The sequence below is a fragment of the Argiope bruennichi genome, chromosome 7 (genome assembly GCF_947563725.1).
Source record: "Argiope bruennichi chromosome 7, qqArgBrue1.1, whole genome shotgun sequence".
Lineage (NCBI taxonomy): Eukaryota > Metazoa > Arthropoda > Arachnida > Araneae > Araneidae > Argiope > Argiope bruennichi.
This window is the reverse complement of record NC_079157.1, coordinates 7,307,501-7,331,375: the sequence shown is the minus strand read 5'-3', so window position 1 is coordinate 7,331,375 and position 23,875 is coordinate 7,307,501. Positions and strand designations below refer to the sequence as shown.

Here is a 23,875-nt window from a genome sequence, read left to right as displayed (position 1 = left end):
TCGCCCTTCTCCAACCACAGGTCCAATTTCACTGATTTTTATTTTACTCATTTTACCTCATGAGCCTTATATATGTTATCAAATAATAAATGCCTTAAACAACTCTGTACATTCTCTATGAAGAAATCTTGTGACAAAGTTCGTCTACCAAAACTGCTGAAACAATTTGGATAATTTTGTTTTTCGTATGAAAGATCATGTACCCTAGATATGCCATAAAAAGTCGTTTGACACTCTCTTGCCTCCATTTTTGAGAGAAATCGTATGAGCAAAACTACATTATCTGTGAAGAAATCTTGCGACAAAGCTCGTCGTTAAAAACCAATTTACTTCATATGATTGACCCTCGATGCGTCAACAAAGATAGTCTACCTCCTTCTTCAACATTTCGGGAGATTTTGTAAAATGAAACTTTTTTATACCCCTCCCCCCAGCCTCAACTGTAAGATAATTTTGCCAATTTCTGTCACCAAATTGACGATTTCGCATCTTTGAAATATTGTTAACCAATCAGAATACTGCTTCATTATTGTACCACATTTACTTGTTTTACAGTAGCAATATTTCGATTATAATTTTTTCACAATAGATGTATTTAATCAAAGTCGGCAGATATGATCAAATTAATTTTTCTAACCAAGTGTATTCAGTGATCATGTTAATGACATTAATATAATCATGTCTGCAAATTTTGTGGAAATACATCTTCTCAAAATAAAAAAGTAACATTTTAATTTATAATTGCATCATTATTATTGTAATTGATAAATTTGGAGTTTTAGCAGTAAATGATGCCATGCCCTAATGCTGGATTGTTTAGCTGCACTTGCAAAAGAATAAAATCTATTGAAATTGCACCGAAGAACCGTCATGTAAACGGGTCTGGCGCGCGTTAAATCCGCCAGGGGCATCCGTCCTCCCACTGGTGTGATGTGGAAGGTTGGTGAGGGGGATGTGATCTCAGGTGTTGTCCTCGTCTTCTGAACGGGGTACAAAATTACGAAGTCCGTCCCAAAATAGCCATAGTGTTGCTATAAAGTGGGACGTTAATACAAACAAACTAAACTAAACAAACTCGTGAAAATGAGTGTAATAGAAGCAGATGACTCTTGGTAACGCTTCGAGGAGTCAGTCATGAGTTTTTGAACGAAATAGAAATTGATAAAATCAGTGCATTAGATATTTTATTTAGTGATTGTGAACGGTAAACTCGATCAACGATTTTTCAAAAAGATAATGTGCAGTGAAGTAATGCTCTTGGAATTTCTCTCGGATATGATTGGTAGTTGAGAGAAGGCAGTGCCCCTCTGATTTGATATGAAATTCGTGTAACCATTAACAGCATTAATTAAAGATAAAATAAAAAGTATGGCGAAATTTTTAGTCTTTTTACGTTTTGAACTTAGAATCGGTTAAATAATACTAATTTTCGTTTCATTGCGACAATTCTTAAACATTCTTAAAATATTTACCATTTTCTTCACAATAACAAATTACAGTACAGCATATGTATTAAGATTCTTTGAAATAATACAGAATACAAGCTATAAAGTTACATGAATTATATTTACAAAAACAAAATCTGTATAAATTTCAGTTTGAGTTAGAACTGAGATGTTGTTGCTTCTTATGGCACTTGCCACGGAAGGTTCGCTGTTCGAAGACAGCCGATTTAAGCCTGAGGGGGAGCGCCTCTTGTTTTTATCGTAGAGCCAATTAAGGCCAAGAGTACGACTTGACTACACACACGTCACAACCCTTTTTATGAGGCGGACTTCATTCACTTATCCACAGATCGTAATTTAGACCTGAATCAGAGAATGATCACCCCTGATCCAGTACCCTCAGTGGTATTACTCCCGACATGGAGGTTTTTGTGACTACAACAGATTTATACGCGCGTCAGCCACCAAGCACGCGGGAAATCTTCGGCCAGCGAGGTTCGAACTCGCAACCTAAGGAACGCGAATCCAACTCTCTACCAACCAGTGTAATGTCCTGATCTAGACTGATCAAATAACGAAGCAGAATTTCCAGACAATTCTTTATTTTACAGCCCTATATATACAAAAAACAACTTGTTCTAATCTTGGTTAAATAAATAGATATTTACACCTGTAGTAGGAGATACAACAGCCAAATTCGAAGGTTTTATCTTGGAACTCAGTTCTCCATCATGGCAACACGACAACTCCAGGGGTAATTTCTCCGAACTCGTGGGCATAGTCTAACAGTTCAATTCGTTTCTTCTCTCCCCTCTAAAAAAATCTCCGCGCTTTATTTCAGCGACAATAACCGCCTCTTAATTTACATTGGTCATTTGAGCTCTCCTTCGTCCAATCGGGGTTCAGCCGTATGCTCTCTCAGCGTCGCAGTGGGTCGTGGGAAGGTTCTTTCACAAAGAGAAACATCTAGCATCCAGATGCTTAGACACCCCTTTCTCTTTGAAGGTATTATCAATACCTTTGGGACGAGGAATTAAATATGTGATCTTCCATTGTAGTCGCTAATGAACAGATGCGAGACCACCTAGGTGAAAAGATCCACCATCTGGCTATTCCGAAAAGTTTAGTAAGTAACAGCGACGACACAATGAATCAGTACAACACAATGTATTATCAGTACTTGGAAACGGGGAATGTTACACCAGACTATCCTGGCCTTTTCGAACTGAGATAGTTAACTAAAGAAAAAAAAATGCCACCCTAAATAGCAAATGATCTTAACAGCTTGATCCTAAATTAATGATCGTATCCAATGTAAATTATAAAGAACTTACTCTAAAATGAGGCGATTTTTTAGCATATGACTCGACAAGTTAAATCTTTGAAAATATTGACTTTTGACTTTTTATTCTTTGAATTTGAAGTTTAGATCTTGAGGATTCTTGGTGCGTGGTTTTTGGAAGGGGGGAGGGAATTGAGAACTCCCTTCTCCCACAGACATTGGATACACCTTCTAACATAAAGTAAATAAAGATTAAAGTTCAAAAGTCATGAATTATATTCATTCCATCAAAGTTCTGATATTACACCTATCAAACTTTCTAATTTTATTGCCACTTTTTTTTTCTCTTTTGAATATGTTTTCATGTTCATTTACTTGTTTCAGATTCAGTTGTACTGAATTCAGTACGCAATACTATTAACACAAACTACTAAAGTCTAAATTATGTTCCTGTTTTAATCTTAGTTTTATAAATAATTTTATTTTTATTTATGCTTTTTTCAGATTTTTTAACCGCCATTTATCCTATGACTCACATTTAGCTGATTCACTTTATCCGTCACTCCAAGCCTCAATCTCTTCCTCTGTAATCAAGAAGTATCCATTTCAAATGGAGCCATGGAAATTCAAACAATTTTGTTTTAATTTTTTAAATCTAACTTTCTATTTCATGTCAGGCTTGTTCTGGTCGAGGTTTTTTTCTGCTTGCTTTTGCGATGATTATTGATTTTCAAATGTTACCACCCCATTCTTCCCCTCTTTGGCGTATTGTACTAAAAACAAAAATGAGACAATCGAAAGCTCAAATCATCCAACATTTATAAGAAAGTTTCCAATATATTAAATGAAACAATAAATTACTAATAACATAAGCGAAAGGAAAAAAAATTAAACTCATATTCAAGACACTCTTTATTTCAAAGTTGAAATCAAAATAGTCATATTATTTGCAATCTGATAAAAGGAAAATTAATAATTTTGTTTTACAGACAATTAGGCGAGCCATTTTTATCTGTGCTGACAACCGCAACGAAATTTGAAAGTCTTTGTGCTAATTAATCAATTGATTAATTTAGCTTGTTATTATTTTAATGAAATATTTACTTTAACAAATTAAACAGTGTATCTGATCTCACTATTGAAAAGAATATATTACAACTATTACCTTTTCCCTCGTATCATTTTTTGACACAATGAAGAGGTTGCATTATTACATTAGTGTATCCATATTACAGACAGGTTAATAGAATTGTTTTCGCAAACTTTGATTTTTATATTCCCAACCAAAAATGAGTTATAATGATTTAAATGTAAAATTTCACCATGTTGCACTTTTGACCAATTCAGAAATTCAATATTTATAGATTTAAGGAAATTTAAAAAAATACATCATTGAAGATCATTCTCTCGAATTGGGAATAAAATGATAATTTTTAATAGCCATCATTATTTGATCCTGATCAAATAATGATGGCAAATACTGATAACAGGAGATTTCAATCTCAATTTTAATCACAAGAGATTTCAATCACAATCATGAAAGTCATTTTAGCAAAAGGGTAGATAAACATGTTTTCGGAACCGGAATTAATTTTTTTCATTCATCAATGGATTAGAAATTTATTCTTGATAGAAAAATTAGTTAAAATATTTCTAAGTTTTAAGCAAACTTCAAGTTAAAATTTCCTCGTTTGTTTTCATGATGATAAGTCCAGCTCACAGTTACAACACCCTCTGGTCAGATGTGCAATAGCATATGATAGCATTTACAACCGTGTAAAGTATTAAATTATTAAAAATGTTGAAAGAGAAGATTTCGTTTTTTTTAATAATTTATAATAAGAACAAAACTAAACAGAAATAAAATCAGTATTTGCAACAGAATTTAAATTTACATACGAAGGCCAATAAATAATTAGTATTGAAAATCTGTCAAAAGTAGTAATAGAACACAGTCCTCTACTAATACAACACAGATATCAAATTAACTTTTTCTCGAGAGAAAAAAAAACTTTTCCTTGTATTTTTCGGAAAATAATTAAACTAAAAGTTGAAAAATATTCCAATACACGAGATTCCCTTTGCTTCTATCCCTCACATTTCTATCTTTTTTTCTATGCAATATACAGGTATACAAAACATAAAATGTCCTTGATTTAAAATGATTTATGAATAATAAAAAAAAATTAAAAAAAAAACACTATGATCATTCTTTGTGTAAGAATGCATCATCATTTGCTTCGATCGCCAGATTTCAATTTCCTTACTTTAATCAAATCATCCGATGACAGTTTTAAATCGTATGCTTGTCCAATTGCCGCCATGAAATCGACGAAAAATCTGGAAAAGCTAAGAGAAAATATCAACTCTTTTGTTCTGTAGTCTCTGGGAAACGCATGATGATAGTTGTGGGAACCTTCGCCTGGTTGAACTGATTCAGCAAAGAAGGATTCCCTTGCTTCTATTTTCTTGTCAAAAGGTCGATAGCCGTACATGTGAGCGACGCTGTTGATACAGAAGACACTGTGGAGTTGCAACATGTACTTCAGCACAGCAGCCACGCAGTAGGCATCCACCCACTTTTCTTCCCAAAAATAGACAGGGATAATCGTTGGAAGAATAAAACAGAAGAGTATCCACATGGGGTGATAGTATCTGAAAATTAAAATGTGTAAAACGGGATATTAATTAGGTTACTATGGCATGAATAATTACGACCATATTTGAAAAATCTGGCCTGTTTCAAATAACTCAGAATGTTAACCTTTAACTGGGGAGGTGAAAATTTAGGACTTAACTGAGGAGGTGTGGTCTACGAGACCGCATTTTTTCCCACTCAAATTAAATTTTCTAATAAAAGTATTAGTATCAAAATTAGCCAACATATTCTGCAGATATTTTTCATGACATATAAAATGTTTTAGAAATTTTTCAAAATACATTATCACTAGAAAAATTAATTATATTTAAACTTACATATCAGAATCAGTTGAATGCGAATTTTCAGAGAAAAAATATTTTGTACAATTATCCTCATCACTAAAATCATTTTCTGCTTCATTCAAAAGTCTCTGGAGTTCTGCTTCATAACGAGAATCAGTAGATTGGATGATATTTCGAGGACCAAGTTTTAGAGCCATCTTCTAAGCCTTGTATAGTACTGGAACACTAAAAGAGAGGTGCGGACTCACAGACGTCGTGCAAAGAATTAGTTTAAATGTTTTTTAAAAAAAGCATCCTCTGAAAGTGGTTGAAAAAGTGCATGTGTAGTGAAGGTCTTGAAACCAGAAGCTACAGGATCAATCCATTCGATTGAGCTAAAAATAGAATAGGGGTGATCGAAAGTCCCTCCTTAGTGGTCTAAGATGCTGCACCTCTCCAATTAAGGGTTAATATGGTGAACTTGCTATAAAATATTTCCAACTAATTATGCTGTAAGTAAAGGGCGGTCATTAAAAAAACAGTTTCCCTATATATGAACCCCTAGCGGCCTATCTGCTAAGTCAGTTGAAAAGAAAAGATGATTTAAAACAACAGATTTCTGCAATTAAAATTACGGCAAAAAATGTCGGAATTTCTGGATGGCTATATACAATTTTTCCTGTGCAATTTGATCAACACATTAAAATATATATTGTTATTTGAAAATATACGCTCAAGATGATGATTTAAAACAGCAGAGCTCCTGCAATTTCGGTTACAGCGAAAAATTTCGGAAATTCCGGATGACTGTATATAATTTTTTTCCAGGGAAAATTATTCAACACATTAAAAAATATAGTGTTATTTGAAAATAACTAAATCTATGATCAATGGCATGCTTGGCGTACACATATAAAGCATTTGGAGTTGTAGATCTCCCATAAGAAGGTACGAAAATATGCTTCTTCTGAGCAACCTTGCCTAACAAAGAGTTAATAAAAATTATCAAAAGAGAGACCTCATAATGTATACTGCATATGGCCTTAAATTCATAAATCCTTTACTGTATATATCAGATTATTTATATACCATTTTTAAATATTCGATTTTAATTCAGTTCTATTAGAGTCCGATTTCGAAGCAACACGCGGGGAATGATGGGATGGACTCCATAGGTCAAATTAAATGACAATTTAATTTGACACAATAGGTCAAATTAAATCTTGAGCCGGTATCTTTTCAAATTTCGACTCCTCACCAATGACGAAACATTCAATTTATGCCTTATAACTAAGATTCTATTCTGTCCTAATATCAATATTACCTTGATCAACATCTTCTAAATCACATCTAACACTACATGTAAACACTTCTATAAATTTTAGATAATCACTTACTTTCTATTAAATCTAACTACTGGATCAGCTCTTAGATCATCCATGGGAAGTTTATTACCACTTTCAAGGACATCTGGATGCTTTCTACACATCAGCCATCCTATATGGGCAAAAAAGAAACCACGTTTGATGTTGTATGGATCAGCACTGGTGTCCACATATTTGTGATGTACTCTGTGGTCCCGACACCAACTGAAAATACTTCCCTAGAAATAAATTTAAGAAACGCAGTCTTTGAAAATACACTTTAGGAGCGAACTAAAGAATTGTATTCCTTAGTTTAATTATCTTTTATTGTCTCTAATTTATAAGTCATTGTTATAAATGTTAAGTAATCGTAAAATCCTCTTTTCTGAAGTTCACAACTAGATGGGGCTCTCGGTACGCAATCAAATTCTAATTCAATTAATCGATTAGAAAATAAGTTAGAATACTGTATATTACACATTAATACTCGTATTTGAAAAATTTAAAAAATATAGTACACCAGGTAATGAGTAAAAAATATATCGCAATATTCTATATTTACAAATATGAAACATGTTAAATAAAAGTGTGCAAAAATAAATGCTTTTATTATCATAAGCTTTAGTATCAATTTAGTATGAAGAAATACTATATTGAATGAGGGAAATTTATTTTAAATCCCCTTGTAACATGGACCGGGGTTATATATCTCAAATTACATATCAGTTGCAAGTTGTTATATAATTGAAAGTATTTATTTGAATCTATATCATATAGAATAATAATATAATGCAAAGAGCAGGCATCTGATGTACAAAACCGAGTGATGCAGCAACCGAGAATACTTTCTTTTTTGACAAAATATCGTCATTCTATGAAATTTGTGTGTATTATTTTTTTTTAATTTCTATTCATAACCTTTGTAAAGAAACTCTTTCTACTGACTGTTCATTTTCAGTGGAGATGTCCTTATAATTCTCGTTCATGAGGTGCTCAAACATTCATGAAATCCTTAACTCTTTCTGTGATGATCTCACATTTGGAAAGTTCTAACTCCAATAATATCAGTGCTTCATTCAGTGAAGAAATGGTCCTTCAAAAAAAAATCAATTTTGCTACCATTTAGTAAATGATATTCTGAAGAAAGGAATTCATTTCTTTCTCTTCATCCACCCTAAATTCTAGTGCTATACTCCAGATGTTATCTCCATCTAACTTGCGTCATCAGTGTTTGCTCTTTGAGGTTTTTATTTCATTCAGCATGATTCGGAATATCCATGGTAGAAAAAAAAAATCATGATTTCACAAAAGCACAATTTCTCCTTTGAAAAGTACGTCCCATCATCAATGGGAAATAGCCAGCTACACTTCTTTCTATACCCAAGAAGGCGAGGAGAACCAACCATTAAACCAGAATCTTCTCATCCTTATTTTTGAGGTGCCCCCCTTGTTACGTAAGCATGTTGCCCCGCCTCTCACTTGTAACGCCCTCTAACGGTATATGTAAAAAACCATCAGTCTTTGTAACATCATCGACGTAGCAGCACGCCGAAAGGCAAAGCTCAAAGAAACTCCCGAAAACGGAAAAACAATAAAATCTTTAAAAAACCAAAAAAAGGTCCTTCATCATTATTGAACCTCTCCACCCCCAGTGGGGGTTTTATATGAAAATTACCTGCAGCTATAGTTCAGTAACCTCCATACACTAGGCTATTTGATTAGGCGTAGTTCTTTTACAAGAAAATTTTTATTGCTATAGTTGGCATGATTCCACGTAAGGTTAGTAATCGGAAGTAAAGCTACTAGTTTTGACTGATTTGAACCAACCATACGTTGAATTCATAAATGAATTATCCATTCCAAAATAGTTATTGACTTTCATTTCCCCATAATTCTCTTAAAGTATAAATGAGAATTTTTTTATAATCACAAACTGACTACGACCCGCCGTAAGACACACTTGAAAGACTGGACCGCAGTAACAGCAACACTGGCGGGAATATGTGGTTGAATCCTAATAGCAATCACCGGTCACGATACAACCTTTCTTTAAGAAAGTAAGTCCCGTCCTCGATGGGAGGAGCCAGAACCCTACCTTTTCGTGTACCCACAAGGGTGGCGAGAACCAGCCACCATTCCGAAAGCTTTTCATCCTCAATTTCGAGGAACCCCCCCCCCCCCCGTGGGACTTTTCAAAAGTTAAAGACGGAAATGGAGATGGTGGGTTGAAATTTTGGTTTTGTTTATCTCAATTGCTATTGAAGATAGATTAATAATACAATTTCGGCAAATTATTGCTTCGTCTAAAAAAAAAAAAGTTTTTGTGATAATAGTTTTTATTTCTTTTTTTGAAAGTCCCCCCCCCGTAAGTTTTGTTGTCCTTATCTCGTTCAAGATACTCTAATGCTGAAATTGTTCCTCTATAAAGATTTTTTTCTTTTTATAGATTGTAACATAGGCAGAAAGATTTATTCAGTTTATATTTCAAAGAAAACAGTCCTTACCTGCCCAAGGGCAAAGGTGAATATACACATAAAAATCTGTAAAGGTAATTTGGCTTTGAATGCCCGGTGGGACCAGAATCTATGGATTGCTAAAAGGCCAATGGATATTGTGATGCGCCATAATGCTAAAGCTAAAACAGAAAAAATCATCTTAACTTTTGAAGAAATTTTTACAATATGATATTTTAATCAAATAATTTATAAAATATTTTTTTACAAATAACTGCGAAAATACATACTTTCTTTATAATGAAATTTATATCATATAGTGATCTCATGAAACTTATTGAAATAAACGTAAAGTGGTAAAGGGATAACAAAAAGAGCAACATTTGGTTTGTTCTTGTTACAACAAATCAGCAATTCTCTACTATAAGATATCAATCCTCCAATATAGTTTTAATTATTTGTTCGGTACATGACGGATATTCGCGCCAAGTTGTACCTTTTTGTTTACAATAAGTCGCCAATTGTGACCTTTTCTTTATCATTTTCTAATAACCTTAAAAGTGAAAAATCGATGCCTCAAAAGCGATCAATCACCAATTTTCTACCCGTGCATTTTGAGGCTTCAAAATCCCCAAATCAAAACAACGTTATGTTCTCACATAATAAATATCATCTATCATGATATCATATCTATCATGATAAATATCATGATAGATATCATCATAGAGTCTACGATCGTAACTCATTTTGTAGATAAATGTGAGCTCTCACTTGGACTTGCACATGGAGAATGTGCGAAAAATCGTTATCACTCAATCTTTCATGTTTTTAACATCATGTACATTTTCTATTCTGACGATTCACTTGTAATCATGATTTCTATAACTGCAGCTTCCAAAGAAAAAAAATGTTTGATGACTTCTACAATCAGTGCCAACTTTCGTCAAAACTATGTGTAGCATGAGCTTCAAGATTAACGCTAGCGTCATCCCCTCATACTACTTTTCTTGTCATCATAAGAAACATCTCGTCCACAACCACAGCCTCGTTGATTCTGATGGATAATTTATTCTGATTTATGTTACATAAGTTTCCATAGAAGAAATACTGATATTTATGTACATTATGTACACTTATGTACATAATGTACCTCTGTAACCATGGTGAATGTTGATGTTAGCATTTTTAAGAAGTATCCTTAATTTATCTCCATAAATATGTTCCTCAAAATAAACAGATTTTCTTTGTTCCTTATTTTTTATTTATATTTTTATCACTCCAGATTACAGTGGTCAATGTCTCTAGTATTAGTCTGTCTGCCTCTGCGTTTATACAGTTTTATCGCTCTCTAAAGTTTTTACCAATAGTCTTAAAATATCCTGTAATATTGGGAATCCATCGTTTAATTTTGATTGTTATTCTTTACTTAAAATTTTGAATCTTAATTAATAAGAATAATGATAAATTGAAGTATATTTTATGTTAAATATATTATTGTGTATGCATTAAAAATATTTACATACTTAAAATTATTGACTTTTATTCAAATTATTAATTTTTTATTTTAAACCCTCATTAAAAAATTTACATATATTTAAAGAGGAAATACTATTTTCTGCCAACAAAATATATGCTTCTTGCTTTGATTGCAATAACCAGCATTTCAAAAATATAATTTTTTGCACTTCCAAGCCTTCACTTACTTTTAGAATTTTACGCTTTAGTGACTAGCAATCATTTCTATAGAGAAATAGGTTGAAAGTGATTCGTATTACTAAACGGAAAGTTTATTTCATAGCATAAGATAATATTTATATCTTCGTGGTCAATAAAAAACTAATGATTAATTAATTCTTTATTAATTTATAGTTTGGAATTTTTGATTGTGAAATTTAGAACTCTGGTTTGTATCTCTTATATGAGAATTGAATCTCTCTATCCTGAATTCTCGGGGAATCCAACTTCATTGCATATTGAAAAGACATTATTTCTTAATTTTGAGTCAAAAGCCATTTATAAAACATACATTCAAATTTTTCTTTCACATTATTTCGTTATTTCACGTTTCGTTTTTTTAGCCGAAGTTATTTATTAAGTGATAAAAGAATTATTACATACTTTTTAATATAAACAAAAAATTTATTTTTAAATACAATTTAAATTTATTACTTCATATTTTTAACTTTACATTTACTTTATATATTATTTTATATTTTATAAATTTAACTTAATTTTTAAATAAATAAATAAAAGCATTTATAGTTTCATAAAATTATTGAAACGAAAATATAAAATAAAGCAATAACATGTCGAATAAGTTCAAAATATCTTGAAATTTCAAAGTAACTTCACCAATTATTGAATTCAATAAACATAAAGTACTAATGAATTCCATAAGATTTATTTGCTCTTGAATATTTTGTAATGAATTTTCTCAAAATATTTATATGATAGGCCTATCTGTAGAGAAATAAAAACTCTAATGGCATAGACCTGAGAGTTTTTTTTTTCTTTAAAAACTCAAGAACTTCCATTTTAAGTAATTATTTTGTCCTCTCTGCCTTTACTTTTAATAATTTTTCAAATTCTATAATATTATTGGATTTTTTATAATAATTAGGAAAGTGTTTCAGATCTTTTTTTTTTATTTTACATTTGAATTACTTCAAATAGAACTGCAGAAGTTTTCTATCCTAAAAAATATCTTTTTATCATTGTTATTTTTGCTTAATTGAATTTACATTTAGTGGAAATGGATTTATTAAGAAAAAAAATTGGAAAGTGGTCGAATTATCTTTGCCTGTCATATTACCTTCAAAGTAATTTTCAGAAAAAATTAAATTTGAGGGCAAAATTAAATATTTGAGAACTTCGAAGATAACACTAATAGCCTCGCGTCTTTCAGTTTTTGCACATTTCCTCAACCATCAGAATTTTAGTTTAAAATAAGAATGGCTGCATTACTCTCAAATTCTATTATTCATTAAAAGCAAAATTTGGCATTATTCATCATATTACAGCTGGTATTCCTTCTTCATTACTTACCAAACAAGATGCTTTTCCAACAAATTGGTGTAAAACATAAAGATATATCGTACAAAGTTACTGCAAGGAAAAAATACAAACTAATCCACTTGACTCCAAACTAATCTTACTTTCACATCGCTTAGAATTCAACTGATATTTTTGCTTTTGGCTACAAAACTCGGTGCGTATAAAAATTGAGAACATTCTTTAAAAAATTCCAAAATCCTTGCTTGAATCTCTTCACTATATGAAAAAGCTAAGTATATAAGAATGCATATTTTGGATACGAGAAAAACATTAAAGGAAAAACATTCCAGTTGATTTCCAAAACATTTAAACATCCAGTTGATTTCCAGTACAAACATTCCAACTCTGAATAGTAACATTTTAATTAAAATCACTCAGAAGTTTTTAATTACGAATGTATTGATCTCATATAATAAAATCATTATAAATAGATAGCTCATTAAAAAAATTGATGATATGGATTATTCCCATATCTGTGTCTCCTAATCGGTATCATTTTGAGACATGGCTGTTTTTGTGAAAAGGTTTAACAAAAGAAACCGCAGACTGGAAATTAGAATTAAGGCCAACTATCACTATCTCCTTTGTTTGCTTCATCTTTACACGGATTTCATGTGATTGCTTAGGATTAAATCTTAATAATGCTCGATTATTATGTTAAGTCCCGGAACATAAAAATTCAATTCGGAAACACGGAATTCAAAAGCAAATATTTCCAGCTGCTCTTAAAACTTTCAGTCCGTTGATCTGTCGAAGAATGATCGCTTATCATCTATACTTATAATAAAGCTCAATGTGTGTGTGTGTGTGTTGGCGCTCTACAGGCCAGGTCATTTGACATACAGCTATCAAATTCGGTACATGTATACCTTAGAGGTCGGGAATATGCACCTGGGGTCCCTTTTTTTGAAATTTTAATTAGAATTTTAATTATTAATTAAAAACTAACTTTCCCGCCAAAAAAATATTCCATTTTCCCCATCGCCAACTTTTCCGCCAAAATAAATCTTCCATTTTCCCCACCGCCAAATGGGTAAGGCTTCAGTTTCTTTTTTCTCAAAACTGTCATGAGGCTAGGGTTAATATTTTTCGGCGGATTATTTTAAACGGTTCTGTTTATTTTCTTAATGTTTTATGCATTTAAAATTAAACATTGTTAATTAATCCATGTTTCAGATTCATTCTGAAGTACTTTTGAATTAAAATAACACAGAATAAAGGAAATTAAAAATGTATAATCTGCATAGCGTTACCCCAACTGGCGTAGAAAAATTCACGCATTTGCGTTACCTAACTGGCGAAGAAAATTCACGCATGCGCATTGTTCTGATTGTTGTCATGACAACCACTTTCAACGGATGATTTAAATTATTTTTAGGTTAGTTGCATGCTTTTGTAATTAAATTGTATTTATGTTAGTTATATATTTTTTTGTATATGCTTATACAAGTACATCGTTTGTTATGTAGTTTTTTAAACCTGTTTTAGACCGATTATTTTAAACGATTCATTTTATTTTCTTAGTGTTTAATGCATTTAAAATGAAACATTGTTCATTAATCGATCTGTTCATGATGAATCTGAGAAAATGTTGTTGACAAATTCTTGAGATATTATATAAATTAAGAAAAATACTCTTTAGTGCCCATAAAGTTTAAACGCTCAGTAACTCTATTATCAGTAATCATATTATTAAAAAAAATGCTTTGTTTCAGTAAAAAAATATTATTATATTAATTGCAGATTAATCCTTTACACTTTAATTTAAAGCATAAATTCTACGAGGGGTAACAGAAAATGAGAGAGATACATATCACGTTATGACTGAAGGCCTTTATAATATTATGAGTGAATTATATGACTATCAAAATTTGAAGTTTTAAAATATTTTGCTGAAGAATCTATTAAAGTTGGAATTGCATAAAATATTTAATTATTAAAATTTTAACGAACATTAAGATTGGTGAACCGGCTGGTCGCCAAAGGCGGCTAGTTGTAAATAAAACAAAGAAAAATCTCCTCCGAAGCGATGTCCTAGAAATATTTTCAAACCCATTGTCATGTATCTTAGTAAATAAAAAATTCTTTTAGTAGAATTTTCTGATGTATAATATGTGTAATGTGACAAATGAATTCACTAATATTCTATTTCCTCAGTAAAAGAACATTTCAAGTTAAAATAAATGATATTCTTCCCTCAAAGGGTGAAGTGAAAGCTGGGACGCCTTAAGGAAGTGTTCTTAGTCCTGTACTTTATACCATCTTTACAGCTGACTTTCTCAATAACTACATCACAAACTGCTTCTTTCTTTGCTGATGATATTGCTATCCTTATGCGGGGCAGTAGCACTAATTTTGTCAGAAAAAAACTTCAGAAAGGATTCCTGAACACCAGTATTCATGTCATCATGTTCGGGAAAGGGCAGCTAAAAGAAAAAGCTACCTACTCTCGCATTCTTTGAAAATGATCTGTCTTGGGAAAAAGAAGTGAAATATCTTGGACTGATCCTAGACAATGAGCTCGTTTATAAAAGCCATATCAACAACAGTAAAAAGAAGTTCTGGGCTAAAGTTCACTCCATTATCCCACTCATTGGTACACGTCCCACCTCCTTTTTCACTAAAAAATTAAATGTTATCACATAAACAAGTTTTAAGACCTATCCTCACTTATGCTGCTCAAATTTGGGGACTCGCTGCTAAAACCAACCGTAATTCAAGTTTTACAAAATAAAATATTTCCTATTGTTACTAATCCATCCTGGTTTATTCGGAATGTTATTTTACACAGAGATATTAAAACTCCCAAACTCGATGATTTCATTAAAGAACTTTCCAGAATCTTTTAATCCACTCAAAACTGATGAAAATCCCATAATCGAGAAACAAATCAACTATGCAAACTGCAATGAAAGATACTCCTTTCCTTATTCCACTACTAAAAGAACTTTGCCACTTGAAGCTCTATAGCTCCTTCCGAAATTAATTGCATCTCAAGAACTGCAGTTATCACCTTAAACGCTTTTAAGCAATATTTTTTCTACTCAATTGACAAACCAATGGTGCATAAGTTCTTTTTTCCCCTCTGATGCTACTTCAAATTGAGTAGAAAGCCTAGGTACTAAGGCTCTTCACACAAATTTTTTAAATGGATTCATTAAATTTATTCATTTGAAATCGTTCAATTTTATTCAACTAAATTTTTGCATTTTCAAATATCTTTGTCAAATATTGTATGACTAATTAATGCAAATATACTCGGATAGATGATTATGCGAATTTTAAAATGTTTTGTCAATTAAAATGATATGTTCTTAACCTTTTCGAGGAAGATTTGGAATAATTTCATAATGCATTAATATAATAAGACTGATTAAGCTGAGTAAACGCTTTAATTAAGCTGAGCCAATTCATATAACAAACATGTTTTCCAATTTGTAAATTCTACCACTCATTAATGTTTGATTAAGCTTGGTAGATTCTTAATTCATCATTTTTTGTGTAGTGATTGATCCAAGGAAACATTTAGTTGTTCATAATATATTGCACGTAAACGAGCACTCCTTTGGTTAAAAAAACTATATAACACACATGTTTTCCAATTTATGAATTCTGTCACACATTAATGTTTGATTAATTTCGTACGGTTTTTTTTTTTTTTTTTTTTTTTGTAAAATAAGAAAAATTATTTATACAAGGAAATATTTAACTGTCCATAATATATAAAATTTACTGAATGATAATTACCCAGAGAGTTTTTAAATTTTGCTCATTTATCCTTAAATATATAAATACCATAAAATATCATGGAAATAGTATACCGCATTGTGTGATGAAGAAGTCAAATAAAGGATATGTCAAATATGTTTCTCGGATTTCCTTCTGGAATACGCTATTCTTTCATTGCAGGAAAAAAAAACAAAAAACGTGTATATATAGTTAAATGCAAGATAGCATTCAATATTATTCGACATTTAAATTAGCTTTATTTGGTGTATTTGAATCCTGTGCATTCCCAGAAGGCTCCCAAAACGATTTATGTGAAAAAAAAAATCCAATGTACTGACACATAAAGACGAAAAAAGTACACAGCTGCCTTAGGCAATGCTTAATAAAATTACTCATAGAATATAATTCACTAAGCCCAAGGGATTACAAAATACTATTCTAATGTATGAGGCTCCAGCTATCAGATCTTTCATAGATACCGAATTAAATTTTGATTTAAGGTATTTGTACTCAGAAATCATATGAAAAATAACAATTTAACAGTTAAGGTTACAGTGACAAAATTTTCAAAACTTTCAAAAAATGACACTTATTTTTAAATTTGAAAATTTTTTCCATTCTGAAAAACCATATATGACGTTTAAACTGCAAGTGTCGCACAAAAATCCCTCGCACTAGACAGACTACGATACTAAAAGCAATAATTGTGTTACACAAATTTTTCATCTGGTGTGTCCACTTCAAAAAAAAAAAAATCACGCACGGTAGTACAGCAACGTTTGTATACCAGTAGGAACTTCTTCAAAAATGTTAAGGATCACGAATGAAAATGCTTACTATACCGCATTACACTGTCACTTCTTCGTGTAATGGAAATGCAACCACATCAAGAAGATTATTGCATGCCCAGAGCATGTAGTTCCTAGAAGGAAAATTACCAGGCCACGAAAGGCGAGACTTATGTATCCACAGAATCCATAAAGGTCAAAGATTATCATCCTCCTACAGGCTGAAGAGTTCATTAGAAAAATGTATCCAGAATTGATAATCTCTCGCTTGCAACACCTGGGCACACTGGAAACAGTGTGCAGATTTTTCGGAACCGCAGAATTCGACAAATGTAGAAAGAGTGAAATATTACGCGAATTTGCAGCACGAATTTACTTATCGTCTCATGTATTTCAGAGATAATCTGGATAGGAATGGAAGGTCGTCCAGGCCGGGATCAATCGCATGTGCAAAATGTTTCTTCTGACCTGCATATATATTTCAAAGTGCACAGGCCTCAGTGAAGCTCATGATTTCTGTGGTAGGCACTGATTGCCTCTGCGGTATTTTGTCCATTCAAGTAATAAAGTTTTACATTTTCCCTTAATTTTTTCATTATTTCCCTGTAAGTGGCATAATCAAAGAACAAGAAATTAAGATATGAGACATATGTTTCATATCTTATATGTTTGCTTTTTTTTTTCACGTAATGCAATGTAGTCAGTCACGATGGCGTCTTTTAGCAAACCACGAACTCTGTGCATCTTGATCCCTTCTTCTCGTTTCAAAAGAGATTCAGTTGTCTGTATAAGAATTTTCACAATTTGAAATATGACATCATTAGAAAAAGATTGTGTTTTCTTTTTGTTTTAGTCTGTTTAGCGCCTGTTTGTGATATGTCATTTGAGTTCATATTTAGGGTTTTCACAATGGAGTGTACATTCGAATAAAAAGAATCAGAGGTTTCCATTTCAATTTTTCACAATTTTCTCACAGTAATTATAAGTATTAGAATTGAATAGATATTTTTCTTATGATTCTTGGGTGCATACCTGAAAACATTAGGGAAACTGAAATGTCGTTTCTCGAAGTTAAATTCAAACATATAAAGTTTTACCAAGTTTTTATTTTAAATCAATGTGATGTAATCACCCTATTATCAACAACCTTTTGCCATTTAGTGGGCAATTTTCAAAGCTGGATCGATAATAATCAATTAGTTTTTGAGAAAAATATCAGGAAATGGTATCTTGAACATGATCCAAATTTTCAAATTTTTTACCACTTAAAAAATAATGTAGCTATCGCAATAAATGGAAATCCGATGGCGCAATATCGGGTGGAATAGGAGGGGTACCTCCCAACCTGACTCATTAATTTTTCTCGGGTTTCGTCTTGCGCAGATCATCTTGCATTATCGTGTTACAGAATGACACTTTTTCTGCTGACAGTCGCTGGACACTTTTTGATTAAAGATTGATTTACTCTATCCACTTGTTCACAGTTTGCCCAGGTCTCAGTGATTCGACTCTGTAAATACTCCACCAAACAAAAATATAATTTGCAATAATTCTAAAATTTAATAATCAAAAGAAAAGAAAAACACACAATATAAATCTTGATTTTCACCCGTTGAGTCGGGAAACACTAAACACTTTTTTGATGAATCATAAAAGGCAATTTTGAGCACTGCACTATTGAGCCAAGGCAATTGTGATGATAATATAACAAGGAAATGACGTGGAGATCGGGATTATTCACCGCAGGTAAAGAGCAGGAAATTTTTTATGATGACAAGGAGCCCCAACTCCTTGAAGATATAAGGAGCATGCTCAAGAAGATATGGGACACAAACACAATGACCGAGCAGGAACGTCGGAGTGTCGGATGAGGTCACATGTTACGGAAGGCATAGAGTTAGACATATCAACGGAGTCGAAGGATTTCAGGGTCTTGCAACAGCGCGGCCTAAGGAGCTTCGCCACGGGAAACAGTGTACCAGCAGACCGGGATCGAAGTAAACGGCCGAACCAGTACGGAACCATCTTCGGTGCACGGCGAGCTGCGGTGACGCAATGCAACTTCGAAGCCCCGTGGATTTAATTTTAATTCTTTTAATTCATTTGATAATTTTGCACAGGAAACTATCCTTTTCGACTCTTTAAAATGTAAGTATATAATTTTTTAATCAGAAGGCAATTTCGAAAACATTGAAGAAACAGTTTTTTGACGTCGTTTTATTTCATCCCGGAGAGGAAAGCATTACCTACAAGCAGGAGCGACGAGCACACAGAGCGGAATGAGGGAATAGCTGATAAACCTTTTATACCTGGTTTTATATACTGTAATGTTTTAATAGGGATTTCCATCGCATGCCAATCAAAAAGCAAGGGAAACCCAGGGATCTTTTAAAAGAATTTGTCAAATCAGCGGTATTTTGTCTCTTCACTCAGATTATGGGAACGTTTAGGCTTTTAACCGATTCAGCAATTTTACAAAGCTTCTGTTGAATTAATTAGATAGAAAAAGTGGCATTTTTAATCTGCATTTTCACACGCTCCAAGTGAATTAATAAAAATCTCTAATTGTAATTTTAAAATTCTTTAAAGTGTACCTATTTTTCCCTTACCTAAATCGACACGTTCAAAGAAATCCCCAACAGAATCTCGTAGTATATAACCACGAGGATAAATATTTCGTTTACTTTTTTCTCTATACGCTCTTGTGTCGCGCTGTGGATTGACGTGTCTCGTTGCGTCTTGCTCGTACATAAATTAGGCTTCCTGAATGGAAGCAAAAACAATTCTGTCAATTTTAATACTGGAGTTATTTTTTTAACTACGTCCATGGCGAGCAGTAATTTCTACATCCATTGCTTTATATTCCATATACTTTTTTATGTATCTTGGTGAACATTTAAGGTTTTTGGTGGCCATATAGCCAATTCTATTATTATAATCATTTGACAGTTGATGAGTTATTTTAAACTTTTGTCAAAAAAGAAAAAAAGATTCTTTTCTTTTATTTTTTTAAAAAAAGGAGACCAAAGAATGTTCTACAACACCAACAAAATTATTCGATACATTTTTCTTCAGATTAGTTTGTTGTTTTCCTAGTTAATTTTCCTTTGAAGAATTCCGTTTTTGCGATCTTTTTCGAAATAAGTACCGAATCCAAGAATAGTTAAATGCCATCGAATCTGACAGGATCTATTTAGTACTTCAATATTATGTGATGCATTTTTCTCAAAACTTCTATAATCTTTATTTTTTTTAAAAAAGGAGACCAAAGAATGTTCTACAACACCAACAAAATTATTCGATAACTTTTTCTTCAGATTAGTTTGTTGTTTTCCTAGTTAATTTTCCTTTGAAGAATTCCGTTTTTGCGATCTTTTTCCAAATAAGTACCGAATCCAAGAATAGTTAAATGCCATCGAATCTGACAGAATCTATTTAGTACTTCAATATTATGTGATGCATTTTTCTCAAAACTTCTGTAATCTTTATTTTTTTTAAAAAAGGAGACCAAAGAATGTTCTACAACACCAACAAAATTATTCGATAACTTTTTCTTCAGATTAGTTTGTTGTTTTCCTAGTTAATTTTCCTTTGAAGAATTCCGTTTTTGCGATCTTTTTCCAAATAAGTACCGAATCCAAGAATAGTTAAATGCCATCGAATCTGACAGGATCTATTTAGTACTTCAATATTATGTGATGCATTTTTCTCAAAACTTCTATAATCTTTATTTTTTTTAAAAAAGGAGACCAAAGAATGTTCTACAACACCAACAAAATTATTCGATAACTTTTTCTTCAGATTAGTTTGTTGTTTTCCTAGTTAATTTTCCTTTGAAGAATTCCGTTTTTGCGATCTTTTTCCAAATAAGTACCGAATCCAAGAATAGTTAAATGCCATCGAATCTGACAGAATCTATTTAGTACTTCAATATTATGTGATGCATTTTTCTCAAAACTTCTGTAATCTTTATTTTTTTTTTAAAAAGGAGACCAAAGAATGTTCTACAACACCAACAAAATTATTCGATAACTTTTTCTTCAGATTAGTTTGTTGTTTTCCTAGTTAATTTTCCTTTGAAGAATTCCGTTTTTGCGATCTTTTTCCAAATAAGTACCGAATCCAAGAATAGTTAAATGCCATCGAATCTGACAGGATCTATTTAGTACTTCAATATTATGTGATGCATTTTTCTCAAAACTTCTATAATTTTCTTACGTTAACCACAAGAGATTTCATAAATTATGCTATAGAATCGAATAAAGAATCTAGTAACTGTAATATCTTCAAACGGTTTTTCCTTCAAAATTTGAGAACTTTTTGTTTACTTATTGTTCCTTTCTGTTATATGATTTAGCGATTAGTTTCAAATATTTGACCGTTAGATCTTTTGATATAAAATAGGACTTTTTAATTATCTTTTTTACATTTGAATTGCTTTAAGTTATTTTACTAGGTTCGGAGACGAAGTTTTAAAAAATGATACATAAACATTTTTTTAATGTACCTGAAATCTAAAACATAATTGAAGTTCACCATTAGAAGAAAAAATAAACTCATTGCTTTTAGTTTTGAAAAAACCCCTGCTTATTTAATGAGAATTTAGCAAAATTTTCAATGTTAGGAAAAACAAAGTAAGTTAAAAAATAATGGAAATATTTAATTTTTTTTCACCTATGTATGGTTTAAACTACATAAGATGTAATAGGCCACAAGATAAATTTTTTTTAATAAATAAAAATTTTATGAACATTTGGAATTGCCGATAATGATTTTTTTGTCAAAATTTGTTTGTTTTGAACTTAGAATGTCAGTAGAACATGCCTAAATGAAGCTACCTTAAAATCCGCGGTTTATAACACCCCCAAAAGATTTGAATACATGCATACAAGATTTCATGAAATTTTGTTGAATTTATTTTGAGATAACATGTTTTCCGTGAATCAATCAAATTGAAATATTCATTCCTCAGAAAATGCGTTTATATATTCTACTTATAAATTAGCTCATCCAAATGTGTTTTAGACAAATGTAGTTCTCATGCTCTTTTAACAGAAAGGCCCAAAATAAGCAAACTGCGGCTGAGTAGGTAGAGAGTTAATGTAAACATATCAAATATTGTTTTGTTTTTTGTTTACGGGAAAAAAAATCATTCATTTTCGGTTAAAAATACTATTATTTCTGATTTCATTTTTATTTGCTGTGTATTATTGAAGTACTGTATATATAGTTCTGTCTTACATATATTAAAAACAAAATATGTTTTAGAATCTATGAAGTTTGTATTTTATTTTCAGATCATAAAAAAATTTCAATTTTTTTCTGAAAGAAGCATTTTTACAACCTAGTCGGATACCTTAAATAGAAATACAGAAGTTTTCGTTAAAAAAATAATGAAATCATGTTTTTCCAGCATGGCTCTCTTTTTTTTTTTCCTTTCTTCCCCACCCCCACCCCCTTGTTTAACTGAAATAATATTTAGTATAAATGGAACCATGAAAGTAGGAAATGAAATAATCTAGAAGAACAGAAAAATGGCTAAAATACCTTTACCTGTCTATCAAATTTCAAATTCAAAAGCGAAGGCAAAAAAATTAAAGAGAATAACATTAAACTCATCGAAGATTTTTGTAACGTTTATCACTAACTATCAGAATTTAAGTTTGAACTGAGAATGGTTGTATTACCATCAAGCCTCTTATTCAATATCAGTGAAATTTATATTTTAATTCTAAAGAATTGCTGATATTCCTATTAATTACTTACCGAAAAATATAGTTTTCCAACAAGTTGACGTAAAGCACAGATATATACCGTATAAAGCTGTCACATGGAAAAAGACTATATAAGCCACTTGACTCCAAACAATCTTAATTTCGTAACGCTTAGTATTCAACTGATTTTCCTGCTTTTCATTATAGGCTTCTTCATGTGCAATATCAGAAATAATTCTAAAAAAAAATGAAGACAATATATTCATTTTGAGTCAAGTGCTTTATTTGAAAATTAAAATCGCAGTTCAAAATGACTTTATTAAAGATTATAATTTGTTCTGTTATTATTAAAAATGATTATGATTTTGTTATGTTAAAATGTTAGAACAGCATTTAATCATTTAATAAAGAATATGAGAAGTTAATTACAAAAAGTGTTAATTATTTATTCATAATTTTCATCTCAAATGTGTTTATATTCTCATGGAATTTTTTCTTTTCCTTTTCATCTTAAAAGGATTAAACACTATAAATTGGGATATGTATGTTAATGTTCTATGAATTCAACATACACAAAAAAGGAAGCAATTAATAAATATAAAATCCTAGGACGAAAAGGAAAAATTTAAAAGTTTTAAAAATATACATGTTTACAATTTCACATAAAGAAATTATTGTAATTGTCATAAAAATCGAAATGAATTTTGATAAATATCCACTTTACAGATATGTGAAAAAAAAAATACAATTTTGGAATTCTGACTGTATATGAATAAGATATAAATTTGTAAATTTCTGTCAAACTTTGAGCGAAATCCGTTCAGTGGAAATTTGTCTGTCTGAGTACTAGTGGATTCATAATTACAAAATGAAATAAGGTAGTTAAAGGTGTCCCAAAATTAATGCAAGCTTTGAATTTGCCACCATTCGTGCAGTAAAGTGTTGACAATCCTATTAAAAAACATATGACAGCTGACAGTTTAGGGTTAGTAAAAATGAAGCATTACACAATAATGCACAGTGTGTTAATGCAAGATTTGAATTAAATAAAAAACACTGTTTTTCTTCTTTGAATTGTTAGATTTTTATTGAATCGTAAAGTGCACAGGATAGGGTTATGTGTG

At 31.4% G+C, this 23,875-nt stretch overlaps 1 protein-coding gene across 2 annotated transcripts in view; it reads right to left on the bottom strand.

The window, feature by feature from the left end:
- Positions 1–3,077: 3,077 nt before the first annotated feature.
- Positions 3,078–23,875, bottom strand: part of LOC129975061 (stearoyl-CoA desaturase-like) — a 98,730-nt gene continuing 77,932 nt past the window's right edge. Inside the window, exons 2-5 of one of the 2 annotated variants that reach the window (XM_056087941.1) lie at positions 22,804–22,988; positions 9,518–9,648; positions 7,047–7,252; positions 3,603–5,382 (exon numbers count right to left, since the gene is read on the bottom strand). In XM_056087941.1, coding sequence (XP_055943916.1) covers positions 4,959–5,382; positions 7,047–7,252; positions 9,518–9,648; positions 22,804–22,988 — 946 coding nt within the window. In that variant the 3' untranslated portion in view covers positions 3,603–4,958. Of the gene's footprint in view, positions 5,383–7,046; positions 7,253–9,517; positions 9,649–22,803; positions 22,989–23,875 lie in introns of both variants that reach the window. The other variant, XM_056087942.1, reaches the window with a different exon arrangement.